General features: G+C 45.8%; 1 protein-coding gene across 1 annotated transcript in view; it reads right to left on the bottom strand.

Moving 5' to 3' along the window:
* The window catches only part of agbl2 (AGBL carboxypeptidase 2), a 90,659-nt gene extending 64,378 nt beyond the window's left edge, over positions 1–26,281 (bottom strand). The window contains exons 1-4 of the mRNA XM_063061479.1: positions 26,259–26,281; positions 26,028–26,158; positions 19,562–19,747; positions 8,304–8,411 (exon numbers count right to left, since the gene is read on the bottom strand). Coding sequence (XP_062917549.1) covers positions 8,304–8,411; positions 19,562–19,747; positions 26,028–26,158; positions 26,259–26,281 — 448 coding nt within the window. The remainder of the gene's footprint in view (positions 1–8,303; positions 8,412–19,561; positions 19,748–26,027; positions 26,159–26,258) is intronic.
* Between the last annotated feature and the right edge of the window lie 136 nt (positions 26,282–26,417).

Genomic DNA, 26,417 nt, shown 5'->3' with positions numbered 1-26,417 from the left:
CAGACAGTGACAGTGATACACAGATAATGACAGTGAAACACACAGTGACAGTGATACACAGATAGTGACAGTGAAACACAGTGACAGTGATACACAGACAATGACAGTGAAACACACAGTGACAGTGGAACACAGATAGTGACAGTGAAACACAGACAGTGACAGTGATACACACAGTGACAGTAAACACTGACAGTGACAGTGAAACACAGATAGTGACAGTGATACACAGACAGTGACAGTGAAACACACAGTGACAGTGAAACGCAGTGACAGTGATACACAGATAGTGACAGAGAAACACACAGTGACAGTGATACACAGACAATGACAGTGAAACACAGTGACAGTGAAGCACACAGTCACAGTGATACACAGATAGTGACAATGAAACACAGATAATGACAGTGAAACACAGATAGTGACAGTAAACACAGACAGAGACAGTGAAACACAGATAATAAAAGTGAAACACATATAGTGACTGTGATACACAGTGACAGTGAAACACAGATAGTGACAGTAAACAAAGAGAGTGACAGTGAAACACAGATAGTGACAGTAAACACACAGTGACAGTGATACACACAGTCACAGTGATGCACAGATAGTGACAATGAAACACAGATAATGACAGTGAAACACAGATAGTGACAGTGAAACACAGACAGTGATAGTGAAACACAAATAGTGACAGTAAACACAGACAGTGACAGTGAAACACACAGTGACAGTAAACACAGACAGTGACAGTAAACACAGATAGTAACAGTGATACACAGATAGTGACAGTAAACACAGATAGTGACAGTGAAACACAGACAGTGACAGTAAACACAGATAGTGACAGTGAAACACACAGCGACAGTGATACACAGATAGTGACAGTGATACACAGACAGTGACAGTGGAACACAGATAGTGACCGTGAACACAGATAGTGACAGTGATACACAGATAGTGACGGTGAAACACAGTGACAGTGATACACAGACAGTGACAGTGATACACAGATAATGACAGTGAAACACACAGTGACAGTGATACACAGATAGTGACAGTGAAACACAGTGACAGTGATACACAGACAATGACAGTGAAACACACAGTGACAGTGGAACACAGATAGTGACAGTGAAACACAGACAGTGACAGTGATACACACAGTGACAGTAAACACTGACAGTGACAGTGAAACACAGATAGTGACAGTGATACACAGACAGTGACAGTGAAACACACAGTGACAGTGAAACGCAGTGACAGTGATACACAGATAGTGACAGAGAAACACACAGTGACAGTGATACACAGACAATGACAGTGAAACACAGTGACAGTGAAGCACACAGTCACAGTGATACACAGATAGTGACAATGAAACACAGATAATGACAGTGAAACACAGATAGTGACAGTAAACACAGACAGAGACAGTGAAACACAGATAATAAAAGTGAAACACATATAGTGACTGTGATACACAGTGACAGTGAAACACAGATAGTGACAGTAAACAAAGAGAGTGACAGTGAAACACAGATAGTGACAGTAAACACACAGTGACAGTGATACACACAGTCACAGTGATGCACAGATAGTGACAATGAAACACAGATAATGACAGTGAAACACAGATAGTGACAGTGAAACACAGACAGTGATAGTGAAACACAAATAGTGACAGTAAACACAGACAGTGACAGTGAAACACACAGTGACAGTAAACACAGACAGTGACAGTAAACACAGATAGTAACAGTGATACACAGATAGTGACAGTAAACACAGATAGTGACAGTGAAACACAGACAGTGACAGTAAACACAGATAGTGACAGTGAAACACACAGCGACAGTGATACACAGATAGTGACAGTGATACACAGACAGTGACAGTGGAACACAGATAGTGACCGTGAACACAGATAGTGACAGTGATACACAGATAGTGACGGTGAAACACAGTGACAGTGATACACAGACAGTGACAGTGATACACAGATAATGACAGTGAAACACACAGTGACAGTGATACACAGATAGTGACAGTGAAACACAGTGACAGTGATACACAGACAATGACAGTGAAACACACAGTGACAGTGAAACGCAGATAGTGACAGTGAAACATAGACAGTGACAGTGATACACACAGTGACAGTAAACACTGACAGTGACAGTGAAACACAGATAGTGACAGTGATGCACAGATAGTGACAGTGAAACACACAGTGACAGTGACAGTGAAACACACAGGGACAGTGATACACAGATAGTGACAGTGAAACACACAGTGACAGTGAAACATAGACAGTGACAGTGATACACACAGTGACAGTGAAACACAGTGACAGTGATACACAGATAGTGACAGTGAAACACACAGTGACAGTGATACACAGACAGTGACAGTGAAACACACAGTGACAGTAAACACAGACATTGACAGTGAAACACAGATAGTGACAGTGATACACAGACAGTGACAGTAAACACAGACAGTGACAGTGAAACACACAGTGACAGTAAACACAGACATTGACAGCGAAACACAGATAGTGACAGTGAAACACACAGTGACAGTGATACACAGACAGTGACAGAGAAACACAGATAGTGAGAGTGAAACACACAGTGACAGTGATACACAGATAGTGACAGTATACACAGAGACAGTGAAACACACAGTGACAGTAAACACAGATAGTGACAGTGAAACACACAGTGACAGTGATACACAGATACAGACAGTAAAACACAGATAGTGACAGTGAAACACACAGTGACAGTGATACACAGATAGTGACAGTGAAAACAGATAGTGACAGTGAAACACACAGTGACAGTGATACACAGATAGTGACAGTGAAAACAGATAGTGACAGTGAAACACACAGTGACAGTGATACACAGATAGTGACAGTAAAACACAGATAGTGACAGTAAACACAGATATGGACAGTAAACACAGATAGTGACAGTGAAACACAGATAGTGACAGTGAAACACACAATGACAGTAAACACAGACAGTGACAGTGAACCACAGATAGTGACAGTGATACACAGACAGTGACAGTAAACAGAGACAGTGACAGTGAAACACAGTGACAGTGAAACACACAGTGACAGTAAACACAGACAGTGATAGTAAACACAGACACTGACAGTGATACACAGAATGTGACAGTGAAACACACAGTGACAGTGAAACACAAATAGTGACAGTGATACACAGATAGTGACAGTGAAACACACAGTGACAGTAAACACATATAGTGACAGTGATACACAGATAGTGACAGTGAAACGCAGACAGTGACAGTGAACACAGATAGTGAGAGTGATACACAGATAGTGACAGTGAAACACAGTGACAGTGAAACACAGACAGTGACAGTAATACACACAGTGACAGTAATACACACAGTGACAGCGATACACAGACAATGACAGTGAAACACACAGTGACAGTGAAACACAGATAGTGACAGTGATGCACAGATAGTGACAGTGAAGCACAGATAGTGACAGTAAACACGGACAGAGACAGTGAAACACACATAATGACAGTGAAACACACAGTGACAGTGATACACAGATAGTGACAGTGAAACACACAGTGACAGTGATACACAGACAATGACAGTGAAACACACAGTGATAGTGAAACACAGATAGTGACAGTGAAACGCAGATAGTGACAGTGAACACAGATAGTGACAGTGAAACACAGTGACAGTGAAACATAGACAGTGACAGTGATACACACAGTGACAGTAAACACTGACAGTGACAGTGAAACACAGATAGTGACAGTGAAACACACAGTGACAGTGAAACATTGAGTGACAGTGATACACAGAGTGACAGTGATACACAGATAGTGACAGTGAAACACACTGTGACAGTGAAACACAGACAGTGACAGTGAAACACAGAGTGACAGTGATACACAGATAGTGACAGTGAAACACACAGTGACAGTGAAACACAGTGACAGTGATACACAAATAGTGATAGTGAAACACAGATAGTGACAGTAAACACAGATAGTGACAGTGAAACACAGACAGAGACAGTGAAACACAGAGAGTGACAGTGAAACGCAGATAGTGACAGTGAACACAGATAGTGACAGTGAAACACAGAGTGACAGTGAAACACAGATAGTGACAGTGAACACAGATAGTGACAGTAAACACAGATATGGACAGTAAACACAAATAGTGACAGTGAAACACACAGTGACAGTAAACACAGTGACAGTGAAACACACAGTGAGAGTGAAACACAGTGACAGTGAACACAGATTGTGACAGTGAAAGACAGAGTGACCGTAATCACAGACAGTGACAGTGAAACACAGACAGTGACAGTAAACACACAGTGACAGTGAAACACAGATAGTGACAGTAAACACAGTGACAGTGAAACACACAGTGAGAGTGAAACACAGTGACAGTGAACACAGATAGTGACAGTGAAAGACAGAGTGACCGTAAACACAGACAGTGACAGTGAAACACAGACAGTGACAGTAAACACACAGTGACAGTGAAACACAGATAGTGACAGTGAAACACACAGTGACAGTAATACACAGATAGTGACAATAAAACACAGATAGTGACAGTGAAACATGCAGTGACAGTAAACACAGATAGTGACATTGAAACACAGATAGTGACAGTGATACACAGATAGTGACACTGAAACACACAGTGACAGTGAAACACAAATAGTGACAGTGATACACAGACAGTGACAGTGAACACAGATAGTGACAGTAAACACACAGTGACAGTGATACACAGATAGTGACAGTGAAACACAGATAGTGACAGTGAAACACACAGTGACATTGATACACAGATATTGACAGTAAACACAAATAGTGACAGTAAACACAGACAGTGACAGTGAAACACACAGTGACAGTAAACACAGGTAGTGACAGTAAACACAGATAGTGACAGTGAAACACAGATAGTGACAGTGATACACAGATAGTGACAGTGAAACACAGATAGTGACAGTAAACACAGAGACAGTGAAACACAGATAGTGACAGTGAAACACAAATAGTGACAGTGAACACAGATAGTGAGAGTGATACACAGATAGTGACAGTGAAACACAGACAGTGACAGTGATACACACAGTGACAGTGAAACACACAGTGACAGTGAAACACAGACAGTGACAGTGATACACACAGTGACAGTGAAACACACAGTGACAGTGAAACACAGACAGTGACAGTGAAACACAGATAGTGACAGTAAACACAGAGACAGTGAAACACAGATAGTGACAGTGAAACACAAATAGTGACAGTGAACACAGATAGTGAGAGTGATACACAGATAGTGACAGTGAAACACAGACAGTGAAACACACAGTGACAGTGAAACACAGACAGTGACAGTGATACACACAGTGACAGTGAAACACACAGTGACAGTGAAACACAGACAGTGACAGTGAAACACAGACAGTGACAGTGAAACACACAGTGACAGTGATGCACAGATAGTGACAGTGATACACAGACAATGACAGTGAAACACACAGTGACAGTGAAACACAGATAGTGACAGTGAAACACAGACAGAGACAGTGAAACACAGATAGTGACAGTGAAACGCAGATAGTGACAGTGATACACAGACAGTGACAGTGAAACACACAGTGACAGTAAACACAGACAGTGACAGTAAACACAGTGACAGTGAAACACACAGTGAGAGTGAAACACAGTGACAGTGAAACACAGAGTGACCGTAAACACAGACAGTGACAGTGAAACACAAACAGTGACAGTAAACACACAGTGACAGTGATACACAGATAGTGACAGTGAAACACAGATAGTGACAGTGAAACACACAGTGACATTGATACACAGATATTGACAGTAAACACAAATAGTGACAGTAAACACAGACAGTGACAGTGAAACACACAGTGACAGTAAACACAGGTAGTGACAGTAAACACAGATAGTGACAGTGAAACACAGATAGTGACAGTGATACACAGATAGTGACAGTGAAACACAGATAGTGACAGTAAACACAGAGACAGTGAAACACAGATAGTGACAGTGAAACACAAATAGTGACAGTGAACACAGATAGTGAGAGTGATACACAGATAGTGACAGTGAAACACAGACAGTGACAGTGATACACACAGTGACAGTGAAACACACAGTGACAGTGAAACACAGACAGTGACAGTGATACACACAGTGACAGTGAAACACACAGTGACAGTGAAACACAGACAGTGACAGTGAAACACAGATAGTGACAGTAAACACAGAGACAGTGAAACACAGATAGTGACAGTGAAACACAAATAGTGACAGTGAACACAGATAGTGAGAGTGATACACAGATAGTGACAGTGAAACACAGACAGTGAAACACACAGTGACAGTGAAACACAGACAGTGACAGTGAAACACAGACAGTGACAGTGATACACACAGTGACAGTGAAACACACAGTGACAGTGAAACACAGACAGTGACAGTGAAACACACAGCGACAGTGATGCACAGATAGTGACAGTGATACACAGACAATGACAGTGAAACACACAGTGACAGTGAAACACAGATAGTGACAGTGAAACACAGACAGAGACAGTGAAACACAGATAGTGACAGTGAAACGCAGATAGTGACAGTGATACACAGACAGTGACAGTGAAACACACAGTGACAGTAAACACAGACAGTGACAGTAAACACAGTGACAGTGAAACACACAGTGAGAGTGAAACACAGTGACAGTGAAACACAGAGTGACCGTAAACACAGACAGTGACAGTGAAACACAAACAGTGACAGTAAACACACAGTGACAGTGAAACACAGATAGTGACAGTGAAACACACAGTGACAGTAAACACAGGTAGTGACAGTGAAACACACAGTGACAGTGATACACAGATAGTGACAGTAAAACACAGATAGTGACAGTGAAACACGCAGTGACAGTAAACACAGATAGTGACAGTGATACACAGATAGTGACACTGAAACACACAGTGACAGTGAAACACAAATAGTGACAATGATACACAGATCGTGACAGTGAAACACAGATAGTGACAGTGATACACAGACAGTGACAGTGAAACACACAGTGACAGTGAACACAGATAGTGACAGTGATACACAGACAGTGACAGTAAACACACAATGACAGTGATACACAGATAGTGACAGTGAAACACAGGTAGTGACAGTGAAACACACAGTGACAGTGAAACACAGATAGTGACAGTGATACACAGACAGTGACAGTAATACACAGATAATGACAGTGAAACACAGATAGTGACATTGAAACAGACAGTGACAGTGAAACACAGACAGTGAAGGTAAACACAGTGCCAGTAAACAGAGACGATGAGAGTAAACACAGACAGTGACCATAAACACAGACAGAGACAGTTAATACAGACTGTTCTCTGATGATTAGGGAGATAGAGTGTTGGGAATGGAAGACAGTGAGTCTGCAGAGGACTGGGAATGCAAGACAGTCTGTTGACATAGTATTGGGAATGGGAGATAGTCGGTCTACTCAGGATTGAGAATGGGAGGCAGTCTGTAAAGGGTTGAGAATAGGATACAGTCTATCTGCAGAGGATTGGGAATGCGAGTCATGTGTTTTCAGCAGATTGGGAATGGGAGACTCTTTCTGGAGAGGGTTGGGAATGAGGCAGTCTGTCTGCGGAGGATGGGAATTGGAAGTAATCTGTTTGGATTTGATTGGGAATGGGAGATAATCTGTTTGCAGAGATTTGGGAATGGGAGATAGTCTGTCAATGGAGACATCTACCCTAAAGCTGGTCATACAGCTAACTGGAAATACAAACAGAAATCTCAAGCACTTCAGGCCTCATTCATAAATTTTCACCAATGGGGTGAGAGTGTAGAGCTGAGAGATGCAGAGTCGTCAGGGTGCCTCTGTGCATGATTTATCAAAGGTTGGTATGTAGATACAGCAAGTATTTAGTAAAGTTCACAGGGTGCTATCACTTTGCTAAGGAGATTGGATGCAAAAGTATGGAGGTATTACAACCGACAGAGAAACAGTCACACCCCACCCCACCCCACCCCACCCCACACCCTGCTCCTAACACCCAAGGAGACAGGTTATTGTATTATTGAGTATACAAATGCAGACTTATTACTAAATACAAAATCATGTTGTAGTGGGAGCTGACTGCTGGATACTTTGGGAGAAGCCATGGCCTTGGCCAGGGACGGTGTGGAGATTACCTGCATCAATGGCAAACACTGTATTTTTCCCTTCATCCCCCAAGCAGGCGGGCATGTACTCCTGCTGGCTGGGCTGGTACAGCTTCTCCGGTTCTAGTGGGCTCCACTCTGCATAATAAAAATTGATCATTCATTTTCACCACCAACACAACAGTCTCATCTACATCTTAATCCAGAACAGATTGATAAGTTCAAACAACAGGAATTCTGCAGATGCTGGAAATTCAAGCAACACACATAAAAGTTGCTGGTGAACGCAGCAGGCCAGGCAGCATCTCTAGGAAGAGGTGCAGTCGATGTTTCAGGCCGAGACCCTTGGTCCTGTGAGTCGGCTGGGGTGATATACTGCGTCCGGTGCTCCCGATGTGGCCTTTTATATATTGGCGAGACCCGATGCAGACTGGGAGACCGTTTTGCTGAACATCTACGCTCTGTCCACCAGAGAAAGCAGGATCTCCCAGTGGCCACACATTTTAATTCCACATCCCATTCCCATTCTGACATGTCTATCCACGGCCTCCTCTACTGTAAAGGTGAAGCCACACTCAGGTTGGAGGAACAACACCTTATATTCCTTCTGGGTAGCCTCCAACCTGATGGCATGAACATCAACTTCTCTAACTTCCGCTAATGCCCCACCTCCCCCTCGTACCCCATCTGTTACTTATTTTTATGCACACATTCTTTCTCTCACTCTCCTTTTTCTCCCTCTGTCCCTCTGAATATACCTCTTGCCCATCCTCTGGGTCCCCCCCCCCCCCGTCTTTCTTCCCGGACCTCCTGTCGCATGATCCTCTCATATCCCCTTTTGCCAATCACCTGTCCAGCTCTTGGCTCCATCCCTCCCCCTCTTGTCTTCTCCTATCATTTTGGATCTCCCCCTCCCCCTCCAACTTTCAAATCCCTTACTCGCTCTTCCTTCAGTTAGTCCTGACGAAGGGTCTCGGCCTGAAACGTCAACTGCACCTCTTCCTAGAGATGCTGCCTGGCCTGCTGCGTTCACCAGCTGCTTTTATGTGTGCAGATTGATAAATTGGTTGATTATTTTGGCATGTACAGTTAAAAACCTGTCTTGCATACCGTTCGTACAGATCAATTCATTCCATCAGTGCACTGAGATAGTTCAAGGTGAACAGTAACAGAGCGCAGAACGAAGTGTTACAGTTACACAGGAAGGTGCCGTGCAGACAATAACGTGCAAGACCATTGTGAGGTCTCACCTGAGGGCTCTGTAGTACTTCTCATCCCCACTCTACACCACTTCCTCATGCAACAACTGCGCAGTTCACAGAATCAGAGATATTGGGCATTGCCCACCTGTCCCACTCGCCTTCCACTTCATTGTCAACCTCTGTGCAGCCCTCCAACCTGTCTAACCCCACCACCCCTCCAACCCCCAGTCCTATTCCCTCCTTTTTATGCCCTTTTCCCTCCAAGCATACACTTTTACACTCTCCTTCCAAGCCCTCTCTTACTCTTCCCCCTCACACTTCATTATCTTGGTACCTTTGGATTAGAAAATAAAATCGTTATTTTTCACATATGCTTGTTTGTATTTTTATATTAAAACCTATACACGAAGGTGTAATTGTTCAGTGATTATATTAAGTAATTGTAGTATAACTGATTCTGTATTTTCTAGAAGCTTCTCTGCAGTGGGTGTCATGCCAATGAATCTGGCTATTTCATGGGTTACTCTTATTGCTGGAATGTCTTATTGTCCAGTCTGTGATAGCTCTTAGTATTCAACTTTGTTCTTTGCCTTTTCTTTGTTTGTTCTTTGTTCTTATTACACTTAATAAACGGCCATAACCAACAAGTTTTATGTCTTATTCTTCAACTCGGAAGAACCTTTGGATGGCAAAACCACCAAGATTCAAGGGTAACCCCCTGCCTCACTCTGCTACCTTCCTCCTTTCTGATTCATTGCCTTCTTGTGCTTGCTGTCCAAACCTCCTTTACACTTGGTCATCTCCTGGCCTCATTGAAGGTCAGCTGTGAGCAGTTAACCAGACCTCAGCTCCGGTCCTTCAGCTGAACCTTCCTACCCTGGTTGTACCCCCTCCCAACCTTCCTCTGCAATTCCCCCATCCATGTCTCCAGTCAAATTCCCAGAACTTGCCCATCTGCACCAACTTTACCAGAAACATTTCTGTATAAACCCCAACTCATCTAAAACCACCAATGAAACCTGACCCCATCTAGATACTTCTCACCTAGGCCTGCCATGATTACAACCCTTCCATCTCAACTCTCACCTCCTGCCAGAACACTCCCTTCTCAACCCATATCTACAACCAGAACCCTCTATGAACCAGTACACTCCCACCTAAACACTGGTTTCAAACAGAACACTCCTGCCTAAAGTCTTACCAGGAATCAGGACCCTTATTCCAAAGATTACCTCAATTAGAACTCTCCCACTTCATTTGAAATCTCCCTACTCAAATGCCCCCTGATTCAGAATCTTTCAACTTGAATCCATCTTGTCTAGGCCCCACACTTCTGAAACCTACCTTATTTACAACCATTTTGACTCAAGTGCCACCATGTGCAAACCACCCCCCCCCCCAGCAACTCCCCACATATGCCCTGTCTCACTTCAGTTAGAACACTTTCAATCAAGCTCACCTGGACCATTCTCCCAACTCCCCTCCCTAGCACCATCTCAACTGGAGCCATTGTTCCCTACTACCTCAGCTGTTTTAACCATTGTTTCGAGAGTCCATTTCAAAAACTCTTCCATTTAAACCCTACCTCAGACAAAACTCTCCCCATACAACCTGAACTCCACCTAAAACCCTCCTATTCACCCCTCCACTAAACTCTTCCCACTCATGAAGCTTTGTAACATCACAAAAACATTTAAAACCTACCCAATTATCAGTACATCTACATCTGGGGAGTGGTTGGATTGAAAGGAAGTGATGATTTTATTGGTAAAGGCAGAGGTCTGTTGAGCAGATAAGAACTGGCAGGAAGGTTAAAGAACTCAACAAGACATTCTAGTTTTGTCAAAAGACAATTTCATAACCGTAGCAAAGTAAATTACCCTACTCACACCTCCCCAGAATAAACCCTTGTTTGCCCATGACTGGAGATCAATTTCCAATTTGCACTCATTTGGCACACTTACTGCTCACTAACCTCACTCCCATGTGTTTGGCACACTCACTGCTCATTAACCTCACTCGCATGTGTTTGGCACACTCACTGCTCACTAACCTCACTCCCATGTGTTTGGCACACTCACTGCTCACTAACCTCACTCCCATGTGTTTGGCACACTCACTGCTCACTAACCTCACTCCCATGTGTTTGGCACACTCACTGCTCATTAACCTCACTCGCATGTGTTTGGCACACTCACTGCTCATTAACCTCACTCGCATGTGTTTGGCACACTCACTGCTCACTAACCTCACTCCCATGTGTTTGGCACACTCACTGCTCACTAACCTCACTCCCATGTGTTTGGCACACTCACTGCTCACTAACCTCACTCCCATGTGTTTGGCACACTCACTGCTCACTAACCTCACTCCCATGTGTTTGGCACACTCACTGCTCACTAACCTCACTCCCATGTGTTTGGCACACTCACTGCTCACTAACCTCACTCCCATGTGTTTGGCACACTCACTGCTCACTAACCTCACTCCCATGTGTTTGGCACACTCACTGCTCACTAACCTCACTCCCATGTGTTGTTCAAACACAATTCATAGAACATAGAATGGCACAGCACAGCACAGTGCAGGCACTTTGGCCCACTATGTTGTGCCAACCTTTTAACCTACTTCAAGATCAATCTACCGCATCCCTTCTGCATAGACTTCATTTTTCTTTCATCCATGTGCCTATGTAAGAGCATCTTAAATGTTCTGAATGTATCTGGCTCTACCATCACCCCAGCAGTAATTTCCACACACCCCTCACTCATTGTGTGAAAAAACCTACCTCAGACATCCCAACTATAACTTCCTCTAGACACTTTACGTAGCGAGAGGCTCCTCCTCATTGTTAGCTTAGACCTTAACAATGACAGCTACCAACATGCCTCCAGACGTAGAGCAGTTCTTTCCACTTTGATTAACCACGAAAAAACTATTTTGGATCCGGATGGTCTCCCCAAGGAAATAAGACGACTGCGTATGACATTTCTACAGGATGGCTACAAGGTGAAGGAAATCAATTAGCCCCTTAAAAGGGCTGATATAAAAACCAGGAACCCGTTGCTACCGCCTGTCTCCCCTATATTTCCAGGGTTTCTGGAGGGATCGCCAGAAGAAGTTACCCAGAGAAATCAGCGGAAGCAGAACATCATATTCACAATGGCCATAGGATTGACTTTGGTGGCACAAAACTACTGTGCTGCTCCAGTGGCTTTTGAGACCACCTGGTAAAAGAAGCCATTGAAATAAAACCAGAGAAAAAGAATCCTAATCCAGATGAAGGTCTTACTCTAAGTAAGAACTGGAATTCAGTTCTAAACAAGGCGGGAGAGCGGAAACCTGATTGGATGAGAACTAACCAATCAGAAGAGGTGAATTATAGAGGTACAAATACCCCTGGACTAGACATGCCCAGTCAGATGACAGAGTTAGTCATTGAATCATCAGTTATAATCAATACCTATACCCGCTTGGAAGCCAGAGAAGAATTTATATAAGGTATATCCCATCCGGCCCCAGGGACTTATCTATCCTAATGTTTTTCAAATATTTCTTAATGTCAACATATTCCAGTATATTGGCCGGTTTACGATGTCCTTGCATTTGTCAAGGTCCCTCTTACTGGTGAATACTGAAGCAAAGTATTCACTAAGGAACACCCCACTCCAGGCACACATTTCCACTTTTATCCCTCATCATACCTATCCTCTCTCTATTCATCCTTCTGTTCTTCACATACGTATAGAATGCCCTGGAGGTTTCCTTAATCCTACTCACCAATGCCTTCTCATGTCCCCTTTTAGCTCTCCTAAATCCCTTTTTAAGCTCCTTCTTGTCTACCTTGTAACTCTCAAAGTAGCCTTGTTTGATCCTTGTTTCCTAAACCTTAAGTATGCTTCCTTCTTCCTCTTGGCTAAATGTTCATCTTTTGTCAACCATGGCTCCTTCCCCTAACATCCTTTCAATGTCTTAATGGGGCAAACCTATCCAGAACTCCTACAAGTGATCCCTAAACAGCCTCCACATTTCCGTTATGCATTTCCCTCAGTTTACGCTCCCAAGTTCCTGCCTAATAATTTGCCATTCCCTATTTAAGTAATTTTCTATACCATCTGGGCCAGAGAGTTGTGCTCACTACATCTGAAATGTACACGCTCTGAGAGATCTGTCACCTGACCAGGTTCATCCTTAGCACTATATTCAGTATACCCTGTACTCCAGCTAGCCTGTTCACATATTTTGTCAGGAATCAAATATGATGGCAGAATAAAGTATTAATGGTAAGACTCTTGGCAGTGTGGAGGATCAGAGGGATCATAGGGTCCAAGTCCATAGGACACTCAAAGCTGCTACCCAGGTTGACTGTGTGGTTCATTGGCCTACATCAACCGTGGGGTTGAGTTTAAGAGCCGAGAGGTAATGTTGCAGCTATATAGGACCCTGGTCAGACTGTGCTCAGACTTGGAGTACTGTGCTCAGTTCTGGTCGCCTCACTACGGGAAGGATGTGGAAACTATAGAAAGGGTGCAGAGGAGATTTACAAGGATGTTGCCTGGATCGGGGAGCATGCCTTATGAGAATAGGTTGAGTGAACTCGGCCTTTTCTCCTTGGAGTGACGGAGGATGAGAGGTGACCTGATAGAGGTGTACAAGATAATGAGAGGCATTGATCGTGTGAATAGTCAGAGGCTTTTTCCCAGGCTGAAATGGCTAGCACAAGAGGACGCAGTTTTAAGGTGCTTGAAAGTAGGTACAGAGGAGATGTCAGGGGTAAGTTTTTTACGCAGAGAGTGGTGAGTGCATGGAATGAGCTGCCAGCAACAGTGGTGGAGGCGGATACAATAGGGTCTTTTAAAAGACTTTGGATAGGTACATAGAGCTTAGAAACATAGAGGGCTATGGGAAAGTCTAGCAATTTCTAAGGTAGGGACATGTTCGACACAACTTTGTGGGCCAAAGGGTCTGTACTGTGCTGTAGGTTTTCTATGTTTCTAATCCTTCCTGGACACACCCTAAAATATTCTCTCCCCTCCAAGCCAATACCAATCAATATGAGGGAAATTGAGATCACCCATGACAACAACCCTGTCATTTTTACATCTTACCAAAATATGCCACTGATCTGCTGCTCTGTATCTCTGCTGCTATGGGGGAGGTGGGGGGGGTTGCTTTAGAATACTCCCAATAAAGTGATTGCACTCTTCCTGCTTCCGACATCCACCCACCTTGACTTAGTAGATGATTCCTCCACAACGTCCTCCCTTTCTGCAGCTGTGATATGAGCAATGCCACCCCCCACACCTCTTTTATCTCCCCGCATGTCCCTTTTGAAACATCTAAACTCTGGAACATCTAGCACACATTTCTGTCCTTATGACAGCCAAGCTTCCATTTACTGATGAAAGCTCTGAGTTCATCACCTTTGTTCCTGACACTTTTCATATTAGATCCATGTCAACCCATCCAACTGACCCAGGATCAGAACATCCCCCTAAACCCCCTCCGCAGGATCAGACACCCCTAAACCTCTTCCCCAGGATCAGACACCCCTAAACCTCTTCCCCAGGATCAGACACTCCTAAACCTCTTCCCCAGGATCAGACCCCCCTAAACCCCTTCCAGAGAATCAGACCATCCCCCTAAACCCTTTCCTCAGGATCAGACCCCACCAAACACCCTCTCCAGGATCAGACCCCCCTCCCCAGGATCAGACCATCTCTTATAAACCCCTTCCCCAGGATCAGACCCCCCTAAACACCCTTCCCAGGATCAGACCATCCCCCTAAACCCCTTCCTCAGGATTAGACCCCCCAAAACCCATTCCCCAGGATCAAACCCCCCCCAAACCCCTTCCCCAGGATCAGACCCCACTAAGCACCCTCCCCAAGATCAGACCCGCCCCCAAACCCCCTCCCCAGGATCAGACACCCCTAAACACCCTCCCCAGGATCAGACCACCCCCTAAACCCCTTTCCCAGGATCAGACCATCCCCCTAAACCCCTTCCCCAGGATCAGAACCCCCCTAAACACCCTCCCCAGGATCAGACCACCCTACCCCTAAACCCCTTCCCCAGGATCAGACTACCCCCTAAACCCCTTCCCCAGGATCAGACCATCCCCCCTAAACCCCTTCCCCAAGATCAGACCCCCACTAAACCCCCTCCCCAGGATCAGACTACCCCCTAAACCCCTTCCCCAGGATCAGACCATCCCCCCTAAACCCCTTCCCCAAGATCAGACCATCCCCCCTAAACCCCTTCCCCAGGATCAGACCATCCCCCCTAAACCCCTTCCCCAAGATCAGACCATCCCCCCTAAACCCCTTCCCCAGGATCAGACCATCCCTCCTAAACCCCTTCCCCAGGATCAGACCATCCCTCCTAAACCCCTTCCCCAGGATCAGATCACTCCCCTAAACCCCTTCCCCAGGATCAGACCATTCCCCTATCCCCACTCTCCTGGTTAAGACCACACGCCTCCCCCAGGTCAGACCCTTCTCCCCACCATCCCCTGGGTCAGACCTCTCTCCGCATTCCCTGGGTCAGGCCACACACCTCTCCCCGCTCTGTGATACTGGTGATGGGAACCAGTATGATGGAGCTGAGGATGAGCCAGCAGGTTTACAAGTAGGTGATGGGTGTAAGATTAATGTATGGAAGGACAAGCCAATGATTTGGAATGCAGACAGAGCAAATTGTTAAATTGTACCACAGAGGCAAAATTCAAAAGTGCGAAGAATGCAGGACTGAAGGTCTTGTATTTAAATGCATGTAGCATTGGAATAAAGTGGATGAACTCGTGGCGCAATCAGAGATTGGTCAGTATGACATGGTGGGCATCACTGAGTTGTGGCTGAAAGAAGGCCATAGTTGGGAGTTTAACAGCAAAGGATATACTTTGTATCGAAAGGACAGGCAGGAAGGCATAGGGGTGATGTGGCTCTGTTGGTAAGAGATGGAATTACAGTACATCTTTAGAAAGAGGTCACATAGGGTCAGAGAATGTTGAGTCTTTGTGGGTGGATTTAAGAAACTACAAGGGTGAAAAAAACCATTATGGGAATCATTTATAAGCCTCCAAATAGTAGCCAAGATGTGGCGTTGAGATTGCAAAGGGAGCTGGAAAAGGCATGTAATAAGGGTAATGTCACAATTGTAGTGGGGGATTTCAATATGCAAGCGGACTGGGAAAATCAGGTTGGTGTTAGATCACAGGAGAGGGAATTTGATGAATGCCTACGAGATGGCTTTTTAGAGCAACTTGTGCTTGAGTCTACTCGGGGAAAGGCTATCTTAGGCTGGGTGTTGTGTAATGACCCAGTTTTTATTAAGGAGCTTAATGTCAAGGGACCCTTCGGAGGCAGAGATCATAATATGATTGAATTCATACTGAAATTTGAAAGGGAGAAGCATATCTCACTTGTATCAGTATCGCAATTGAATAAAGGGAATTACAGAGGCATGAGAGTGGAGCTTGCCCAGGTGGATTGGAGGAGGACACTGGTGGGGATGACGACAGAACAGAGATGGCTGACGTTTCTGGAAATAGTTCACAAGGCGCAGGATAGATATGTCCCACAGAAGAAGATGTTCTCAAAAGGCAGGGGTAGGCAACAGTGGCTGACAAGGGAACTTAAGGACTGCAAAAAAGCCAAGGAAAGAGCATATAAGGTAGCAAAATTGAGTGGGAAGCTGGATGATTGGAAAGCTTTCAAAACCCAACAAAAGGCAACTAAAAAAGCTATAAGAAGGGAAAAGGTGAAATGTGAGGGCATACTAGCCAATAATATAAAGCAGGATATTAATAGTTTTTTCAGTTATATAAAGGGTAAAAGGAGGCGAGAGTTGATATTGGACCACTGGAAAATGATGCTGGTGAGTGAGTAATGGGGGACAAAGACAAAGACTACATCCCAGAGACTGAGAGAAGTTGCTGAAGAGATAACGGATGCTTTAGCCATGATCTTTCAAGAATCGCTTGACTGGTTTGTTCCTGGAGAACTGGAAGATAGCAAATGTCACTCCACTCTTTAAGAAGGGAGGAAGGCAAAAGAAAAGAAATTATAGGCCAGTTAGCCTAACCTCAGTGGTTGGGAAAGTGTTGGAGTCTATTATTAAGAATGAGGTATTGGGGTACTTGGAGACTAATGATAAAATAAGTCAAAGTCAGCCTGGTTTCTGAAAGGGGAAATCTTGCCTGACTAATCTGTTAGAATTCTTCGAGGAAGTAACAAGCAGGTTGGACAAAATAGAGGGAGTGGATGTCACTTACTTGGATTTTCAGAAGGCGGTTGATAAGGTGCCACACGAGGCTGCTTAACAAAATAAAACCCTGTGGCATTACAGGAAAGATACCGGCAGGAGGCAGTGAGTGGGAATAAAGAGGGTCTTTTTGGGTTGGCTGCCAGTGACTAGTGGTGTTCCTCAGCGGTCAGTATTGGGACCATTATTTTTCATGTTGTTTGTCAATGATTTAGATAACAGAATTGATAGCTTTGTGGCAAAGTTTGTGGATGAAATGTAGATAGGTGGAGGGGCTGATGGGCTGAGGAATCAATGTGAATACAGCAGGACTTAGACAAACTGGAAGAATGGACAATTGGAAGTGGCAGATAGAATACAGTGTTGGGAAATGTATGATAATGCATTTTGGTAAAAGGAACAATAGTGCAGACTATTATCTAAATGAGGAGAAGGTTCAAACATCAGAGGCGCTGAGGGACTTAGCTGTTCTCGTGCAAGAAGGACAATTTACGGGTTGAATCTGTGGTAACGAAGGCAAAGCAATGTTGGCATTTATTTCAAGGGGAATAGAATATAAAAACAAGGAAATAATGCTGAGCCTTCATAAGACAATGGTCAGGCCATGCTTGGAGTACAAGTTTTCCCCACTATCCGAAGGTAGAGCATTCCTATGAAACCGTTCGTAAGCCAAAATGGCGTAAAGCGAAGAAGCAATTACCATTAATTTATATGGGAAAAAATTTTGAGTATTCCCAGACCCAAAAAATAATCTACCAAATCACACCAAATAGCACATAAAACCTAAAATAACACTAACATATAGTAAAAGCAGGAATGATATGATAAATACACAACCTATATAAAGTAGAAATAATGTATGTACAGTGTAGTTTCACTTAACAGAATCGGGAAGATTTAGCCAAAACTGATTTGTAGAAAAAAATTGGTACGTTCACGCATGTGCACACATCTGCCCACGTAAGGTTTCACGGTCATGGTAGTCTTTCTCGGGGTAAACACAAGTAAAAGCGAAAATCCTCTTTCCGTTAGCGAAAACAGGTACTAATGTAGGCCTTTCGTAAAAGCGAAGTGGCGTAAAGTGAACGTTCATAAAGCAGGGGACACCTGTATTGTCAACAGCTTTGGGCCCCATATCTCAGAAAGGATGTGTTGTCATTGGAGAGAGTCCAGAGGAGGTTCACGAGGATTATTCTAAGAATGAAGGGGTTAACATGAGGAGCGTTTGGTAGCTTTGGGCCGGTACTCACCGGAACTTAGAAGAATACTGGTGGATCTCAATGAAACCCACTGAATGTTGAAAGGACTAGAAAAGGTGGAAGTGGAGAGGATGTTTCCTATAATGGGGGTATCCAGAACTAGAGGGCAGAGCCTCAAAACTGAGCGGTGTCCTTTCAGAATAGAGGTAAGGACGATTTTTTTTTAGCCAGAGAGTAGTGAATCTGTGGAATGCGCTGCCATAGACTGCAGTGGAGGCCAATTCCGTGTGTATATTTATGGCCGAAGGTGATTGTTTCTTGATCGGTCAGGGATCAAAGGATATGGTGAGAAGGCAGGTGTATGGTGTTGAGTGGGATCTGGGATCAGCCATGATGGAATGGCAGAGCAAACTTGATGGGCTGAATGGCCTAATTCTGCTCCTATGTCATGGTCTCTCCTATGTCAGACCCCTCTCCTCGCCCTCCCTAGATCAGACCACGACCCTCTCCCCTGTATCAGACACCAAACGTCCTCTTCTCTGAGTCATTTCCCTTCCCTGTGTCAGACTCCTCTTGCCCCCTCCCCTGGGTCAGACCTCTCTCTCTACCGCTGGGCACTTACCAATGTGGTGTATTTTCTCCCTGATGACCTGGCACTCTATTGGCCAGCGAGGGAGAAGAATGGAGCCTCTTCCAGCCACGGTGTAGAGATTGCGTGGTTCCCGCAAACGGGGGACATGCCTCCCAGCATGATAGTCAAACACCAGCTGCCTTGTCCGTAACAACGGGTACTCGTTGATGAAAGAATCTGAACAGGTTGTAAAGGAGGATGGCCCTAGACTCATACATTGGCATCAACAGTTCTAATAGTGACAGAGACATCTAATGTTCACAGGGTCACAACACACACACATGACAAATACAGGTTACCGAACGGTCTGCATGTAACGCGTACACACACACACACACACACACACACACACACACAGATACAAACACCATAAAGTGTAGGTGCAGGAAAATATATTTACCTGGAACCATCTAATTGTGCACTACGTGTGTAAAACCTTTGATAAATGTCCCAGTTGAAGGGATGTATGTGCAGGCTGAACCAGCATTTAATGGCCCATTCCGAGGTGCCCCTGAGAAGGTAGTGCTGAGGTTTGCATGTATGCACTGTGCTGTCAGGGAGAGAGTTCCAGCAGCATTTTGACCCAGTGACAGTAAAGGATATTGATAGTGGGGGGATAGATTTCCAAGTCTAGATGGTGTGTGGGTCAGAGGAAAATTCCAGGTAAGAGCTTGCTGTGCTTGTCCTTCCAGCTGGTAGAGGTGGTGGGTTTGGAAGCTGTTGTCTAAGGAGTCTTAGTGAGCTGCTACAACGCATCCTTTAGGTGGTACAAACTATTCTACTGTCCTTCGGTAGTGGAGTGAGTGAATGGTTGTGGATGGGGTGTCCATCACACTGTATGCTGTCAAGGGTCTTGGGTATTGTTGAAGCTGCACTCATTCAGGCAAGTGGAGAGCATTCCCTCACACTCCTGACTTCAGCTTGTAGGTGGTGCACAGGCACTGGGTGTGAGGAACTGAGTGACTTACCACTGGATCTGTTCTGAAGCCTCAATCTGATTGTGGATTCTCCAGTTCAGTTTCCAGTCAATAGTAAACCACCCTCCAGCACACCACCCGTCAGGATATTGATAGTGGGCATTCAGTAACGGAAACACTAGTCAATGTCAGGGGTGACAGCCCCAGGATATTGATAGTGGGGCTTCAGTAACGGAACGACAAGTCAATGTCAGAGGCTGGGCACCCCGCCAAGATATTGATAGTGGGAGAATTCAGTAACAAAAACACCAGTCAATGTCAGGGGTGACACCTCCCCCCCGAGGATATTGAATCCCCCAGTATCAGTGATAGAAACACTGGTCAATGTCAGGGGGTGACCCCCCCAGGATATTGAATCCCCCACTATCAGTGATAGAATCACTGGTCAATGTCAGGGGTGACACCCCCCAGGATATTGAATCCCCCACTATCAGTGATAGAATCACTGGTCAATGTCAGGGGTGACACCCCCCAGGATATTGAATCCCCCACTATCAGTGATAGAAACACTGGTCAATGTCAGGGGTGACACCCCCCCCCCAGGATATTGAATCCCCCACTATCAGTGATAGAAACACTGGTCAATGTCAGGGGTGACACCCCCCAGGATATTGAATCCCCCACTATCAGTGATAGAAACACTGGTCAATGTCAGGGGTGACACCCCCCAGGATATTGAATCCCCCACTATCAGTGATAGAAACACTGGTCAATGTCAGGGGTGACACCCCCCCCCCCCAGGATATTGAATCCCTCACTATCAGTGATAGAATCACTGGTCAATGTCAGGGGTGACACCCCCCAGGATATTGAATCCCCCACTGTCAGTGATAGAAACACTGGTCAATGTCAGGGGGTGACCCTCCCAGGATATTGAATCCCCCACTATCAGTGATAGAAACACTGGTCAATGTCAGGGGTGACACCCCCCCCCCAGGATATTAAATCCCCCACTATCAGTGATAGAATCACTGGTCAATGTCAGGGGTGACACCCGCCCCCCCAGGATATTGAATCCCTCACTATCAGTGATAGAATCACTGGTCAATGTCAGGGGTGACACCCCCCAGGATATTGAATCCCCCACTATCAGTGACAGGAACACTAGTCAATGTCAGGGGTGACACCCCCCAGGATATTGAATCCCCCACTATCAGTGATAGAAACACTGGTCAATGTCAGGGGTGACACCCCCCAGGATATTGAATCCCCCACTATCAGTGACAGGAACACTAGTCAATGTCAGGGGTGACACCCCCCAGGATATTGAATCCCCCACTATCAGTGATAGAAACACTGGTCAATGTCAGGGGTGACACCCCCCAGGATATTGAATCCCCCACTATCAGTGATAGAAACACTGGTCAATGTCAGGGGTGACACCCCCCAGGATATTGAATCCCCCACTATCAGTGATAGAATCACTGGTCAATGTCAGGGGTGACACCCCCCAGGATATTGAATCCCCCACTATCAGTGATAGAAACACTGGTCAATGTCAGGGGTGACACCCCCCAGGATATTGAATCCCCCACTATCAGTGATAGAAACACTGGTCAATGTCAGGGGTGACACCCCCCCCCCCAGGATATTGAATCCCCCACTATCAGTGATAGAAACACTGGTCAATGTCAGGGGGTGACCCCCCAGGATATTGAATCCCCCACTATCAGTGATAGAAACACTGGTCAATGTCAGGGGGTGACCCTCCCAGGATATTGAATCCCCCACTATCAGTGATAGAAACACTGGTCAATGTCAGGGGTGACACCCCCCCCCAGGATATTGAATCCCTCACTATCAGTGATAGAATCACTGGTCAATGTCAGGGGTGACACCCCCCAGGATATTGAATCCCCCACTATCAGTGATAGAATCACTGGTCAATGTCAGGGGTGACACCCCCCAGGATATTGAATCCCCCACTATCAGTGATAGAAACACTGGTCAATGTCAGGGGTGACACCCCCCAGGATATTGAATCCCCCACTATCAGTGATAGAAACACTGGTCAATGTCAGGGGTGACACCCCCCCCCCCAGGATATTGAATCCCCCACTATCAGTGATAGAAACACTGGTCAATGTCAGGGGGTGACCCCCCAGGATATTGAATCCCCCACTATCAGTGATAGAATCACTGGTCAATGTCAGGGGTGACACCCCCCAGGATATTGAATCCCCCACTATCAGTGATAGAAACACTGGTCAATGTCAGGGGTGACACCCCCCCCCCCCAGGATATTGAATCCCCCACTATCAGTGATAGAAACACTGGTCAATGTCAGGGGGTGACCCCCCAGGATATTGAATCCCCCACTATCAGTGATAGAAACACTGGTCAATGTCAGGGGTGACACCCCCCAGGATATTGAATCCCCCACTATCAGTGATAGAAACACTGGTCAATGTCAGGGGTGACACCCCCCCCCCCAGGATATTGAATCCCCCACTATCAGTGATAGAAACACTGGTCAATGTCAGGGGGTGACCCCCCAGGATATTGAATCCCCCACTATCAGTGATAGAAACACTGGTCAATGTCAGGGGGTGACCCTCCCAGGATATTGAATCCCCCACTATCAGTGATAGAAACACTGGTCAATGTCAGGGGTGACACCCCCCCCCAGGATATTGAATCCCTCACTATCAGTGATAGAATCACTGGTCAATGTCAGGGGTGACACCCCCCAGGATATTGAATCCCCCACTATCAGTGACAGGAACACTAGTCAATGTCAGGGGTGACACCCCCCAGGATATTGAATCCCCCACTATCAGTGATAGAATCACTGGTCAATGTCAGGGGTGACACCCCCCAGGATATTGAATCCCCCACTATCAGTGATAGAATCACTGGTCAATGTCAGGGGTGACACCCCCCAGGATATTGAATCCCCCACTATCAGTGATAGAATCACTGGTCAATGTCAGGGGTGACACCCCCCAGGATATTGAATCCCCCACTATCAGTGATAGAATCACTAGTCAATGTCAGGGGTGACACCCCCCAGGATATTGAATCCCCCACTATCAGTGATAGAAACACTGGTCAATGTCAGGGGTGACACCCCCCAGGATATTGAATCCCCCACTATCAGTGATAGAATCACTGGTCAATGTCAGGGGGTGACACCCCCCAGGATATTGAATCCCCCACTATCAGTGATAGAATCACTGGTCAATGTCAGGGGTGACACCCCCCAGGATATTAAATCCCCCACTATCAGTGATAGAAACACTGGTCAATGTCAGGGGTGACACCCCCCAGGATATTGAATCCCCCACTATCAGTGATAGAATCACTGGTCAATGTCAGGGGGTGAGGCCCTCAGGATATTGAATCCCCCACTATCAGTGATAGAATCACTGGTCAATGTCAGGGGTGACACCCCCCAGGATATTGAATCCCCCACTATCAGTGACAGGAACACTAGTCAATGTCAGGGGTGACACCCCCCAGGATATTGAATCCCCCACTATCAGTGATAGAATCACTGGTCAATGTCAGGGGGTGACACCCCCCAGGATATTGAATCCCCCACTATCAGTGATAGAATCACTGGTCAATGTCAGGGGGTGACCCTCCCAGGATATTGAATCCCCCACTATCAGTGACAGGAACACTAGTCAATGTCAGGGGTGACACCCCCCAGGATATTGAATCCCCCACTATCAGTGATAGAAACACTGGTCAATGTCAGGGGTGACACCCCCCAGGATATTGAATCCCCCACTATCAGTGATAGAATCACTGGTCAATGTCAGGGGTGACACCCCCCAGGATATTGAATCCCCCACTATCAGTGACAGGAACACTGGTCAATGTCAGGGGTGACACCCCCCAGGATATTGAATCCCCCACTATCAGTGATAGAATCACTGGTCAATGTCAGGGGACGATGGCTGGATTTTCTCTTGCTGGATATCATAATTTCATTGGCACTTGTGTAGTGTTAATGTGACGTCATCTATCAGCCCAGGCCTGGATATGGAGCAGGATTTCCTGCATTTGGGTGTGGACTGCTTCATCACCTGAGGAGTGGAATGGTGGAGAACGTGGTGTATCATCATCAGTCCCCGTCTCTGACCTTACAACTGATAAAAGAGCTGAGGACACTGGCCTTGAGGAACTCCTGCAGAGACATGCTGGTACTGTGATGATTGACTCCAAACACCATCGCCTTTGTGCTGAGTCCAATTGCAACCAGCGGAGAATTTTCCACCTGACTCCAGTTGAGCCAGGGCTCTATGATTCCACACTCCATCAAGTAATGGTAGTGGTGCAATCAGTCGAGTTGAGTATGATGTTCTCCTTAGTGGTTGTTTATTCAGGTAGCTGTGGAGGCCGATCTGGGATCCACATATTCCGGTCCATTGTATGAGCAACAGTAACTGGTGGCTGTGGTTAGCAGTTTGGTCTTTTGGTTGATCAGTCTCTCCTTTGGCAGCTGTCACTTGTTCTCTGCGACACAGTGGAGTTGGCTCTCATGTAGCACTGTGCCCTCTTGAGCGGATCTCTGCTATTGAGTGTAATGTTCCATTTCATCCGGCCGATTTTGCTGTTATCTTTGAAGAATTCCTTTTGCCTACCAGGTGTTCACTGACCCTCCTTCAGCAAGTACTGCCTTGGGGCAGTTACTCTCATTTCACCTCTGGAGTTCATGTTTGGACCAAGGTTGTAATGAGGTGAGTAGCTGAGCGACTTTATTAATACCTCACTCATACCTCACATCATACACACATACACACCATTACACACACCTACTGTGCACACACACATACTCACTGACACACCCACATACTGTACACTCTCTAACACACACACTAATACACCTGCCATGTGCACACTCACACACTCACTGACATGCCCACACACTATACACTCTCTGACACACACTGTAAACACACATACAGTATTTTCACTGACACACTGTGACACAAATACCACATACACACTGACACACCCACAGGCACATACTTTTACTGACACACCCTCACTCATTCACTGACACACCCTCGCAATCTATGGCACCCCAACTGACACATCATACATACTGTATGACACTGCCACCACGTGCACATATAGTCACTGACACACACTCACAGACACTCGTGCACCAGCTCTCATTAACACAAACTTACTGCTATTCTGCCACACTTGCTAATCTACCCTCACACACTCACTGGCACTTTCACCAGCTGTGTAGTGATGCTTTCCCAGCACACATGCATTCACTGACACTATCGTACCTCCCTCACATACCTGAGACGCCACCCACACACAAACACACACACACACACTGACCTCACCTCAGCCCTGGAGATGCACAATACCCAACATGTTCAAACAGACACATTCATCTCACCCTCACTACACCCACCCCCTAGCAATTCCCAAACTCACTGACCCACACCCCGTACACTCCTCGACTCCCCCAGAGCTCCTCCTGCCCTGCCACTGTCCAGCTCCACACTCACAGTTCAGTCGCTGGGGCTGCTCCTCGTTGGTGGGGCTGCTGCCATCGCTGGGCTCCAGGGAGTTCAGGTTTGAGGAAGGGCTCTCCTCCAGCTGCCAGCTCTGCAGTTCCATCAACCTGGAGTAGGCGCCTCTGCGGTCTGACCAGAGTGACAGTCAATGACCCTCTCTACCACCTGAAGCCTGTGGGTCTTGAGTGGGGCCTCTATGAAGGAGCGACTGTAGGTGGGTACAGTGTGCGCGTAGGCGAGGACATGATCAGAATGGGGAGAATGCAGTCTAAGCAGAGAAGATATCCTGAGATGGTGGGCAAGGTCTGGGTCTCCGGTGGAACACCTCTGATGCGCTTGGTTTTGGGGAGCGGGAAGTGTGCTGGCTGGTGACTCTGCCTC

Source organism: Mobula hypostoma, chromosome 11 (assembly GCF_963921235.1).
Source record: "Mobula hypostoma chromosome 11, sMobHyp1.1, whole genome shotgun sequence".
In the NCBI taxonomy this organism is placed as follows: domain Eukaryota; kingdom Metazoa; phylum Chordata; class Chondrichthyes; order Myliobatiformes; family Myliobatidae; genus Mobula; species Mobula hypostoma.
Note: the sequence above shows the minus strand (reverse complement) of the source record. Positions and strands in the feature narration are given on the sequence as shown.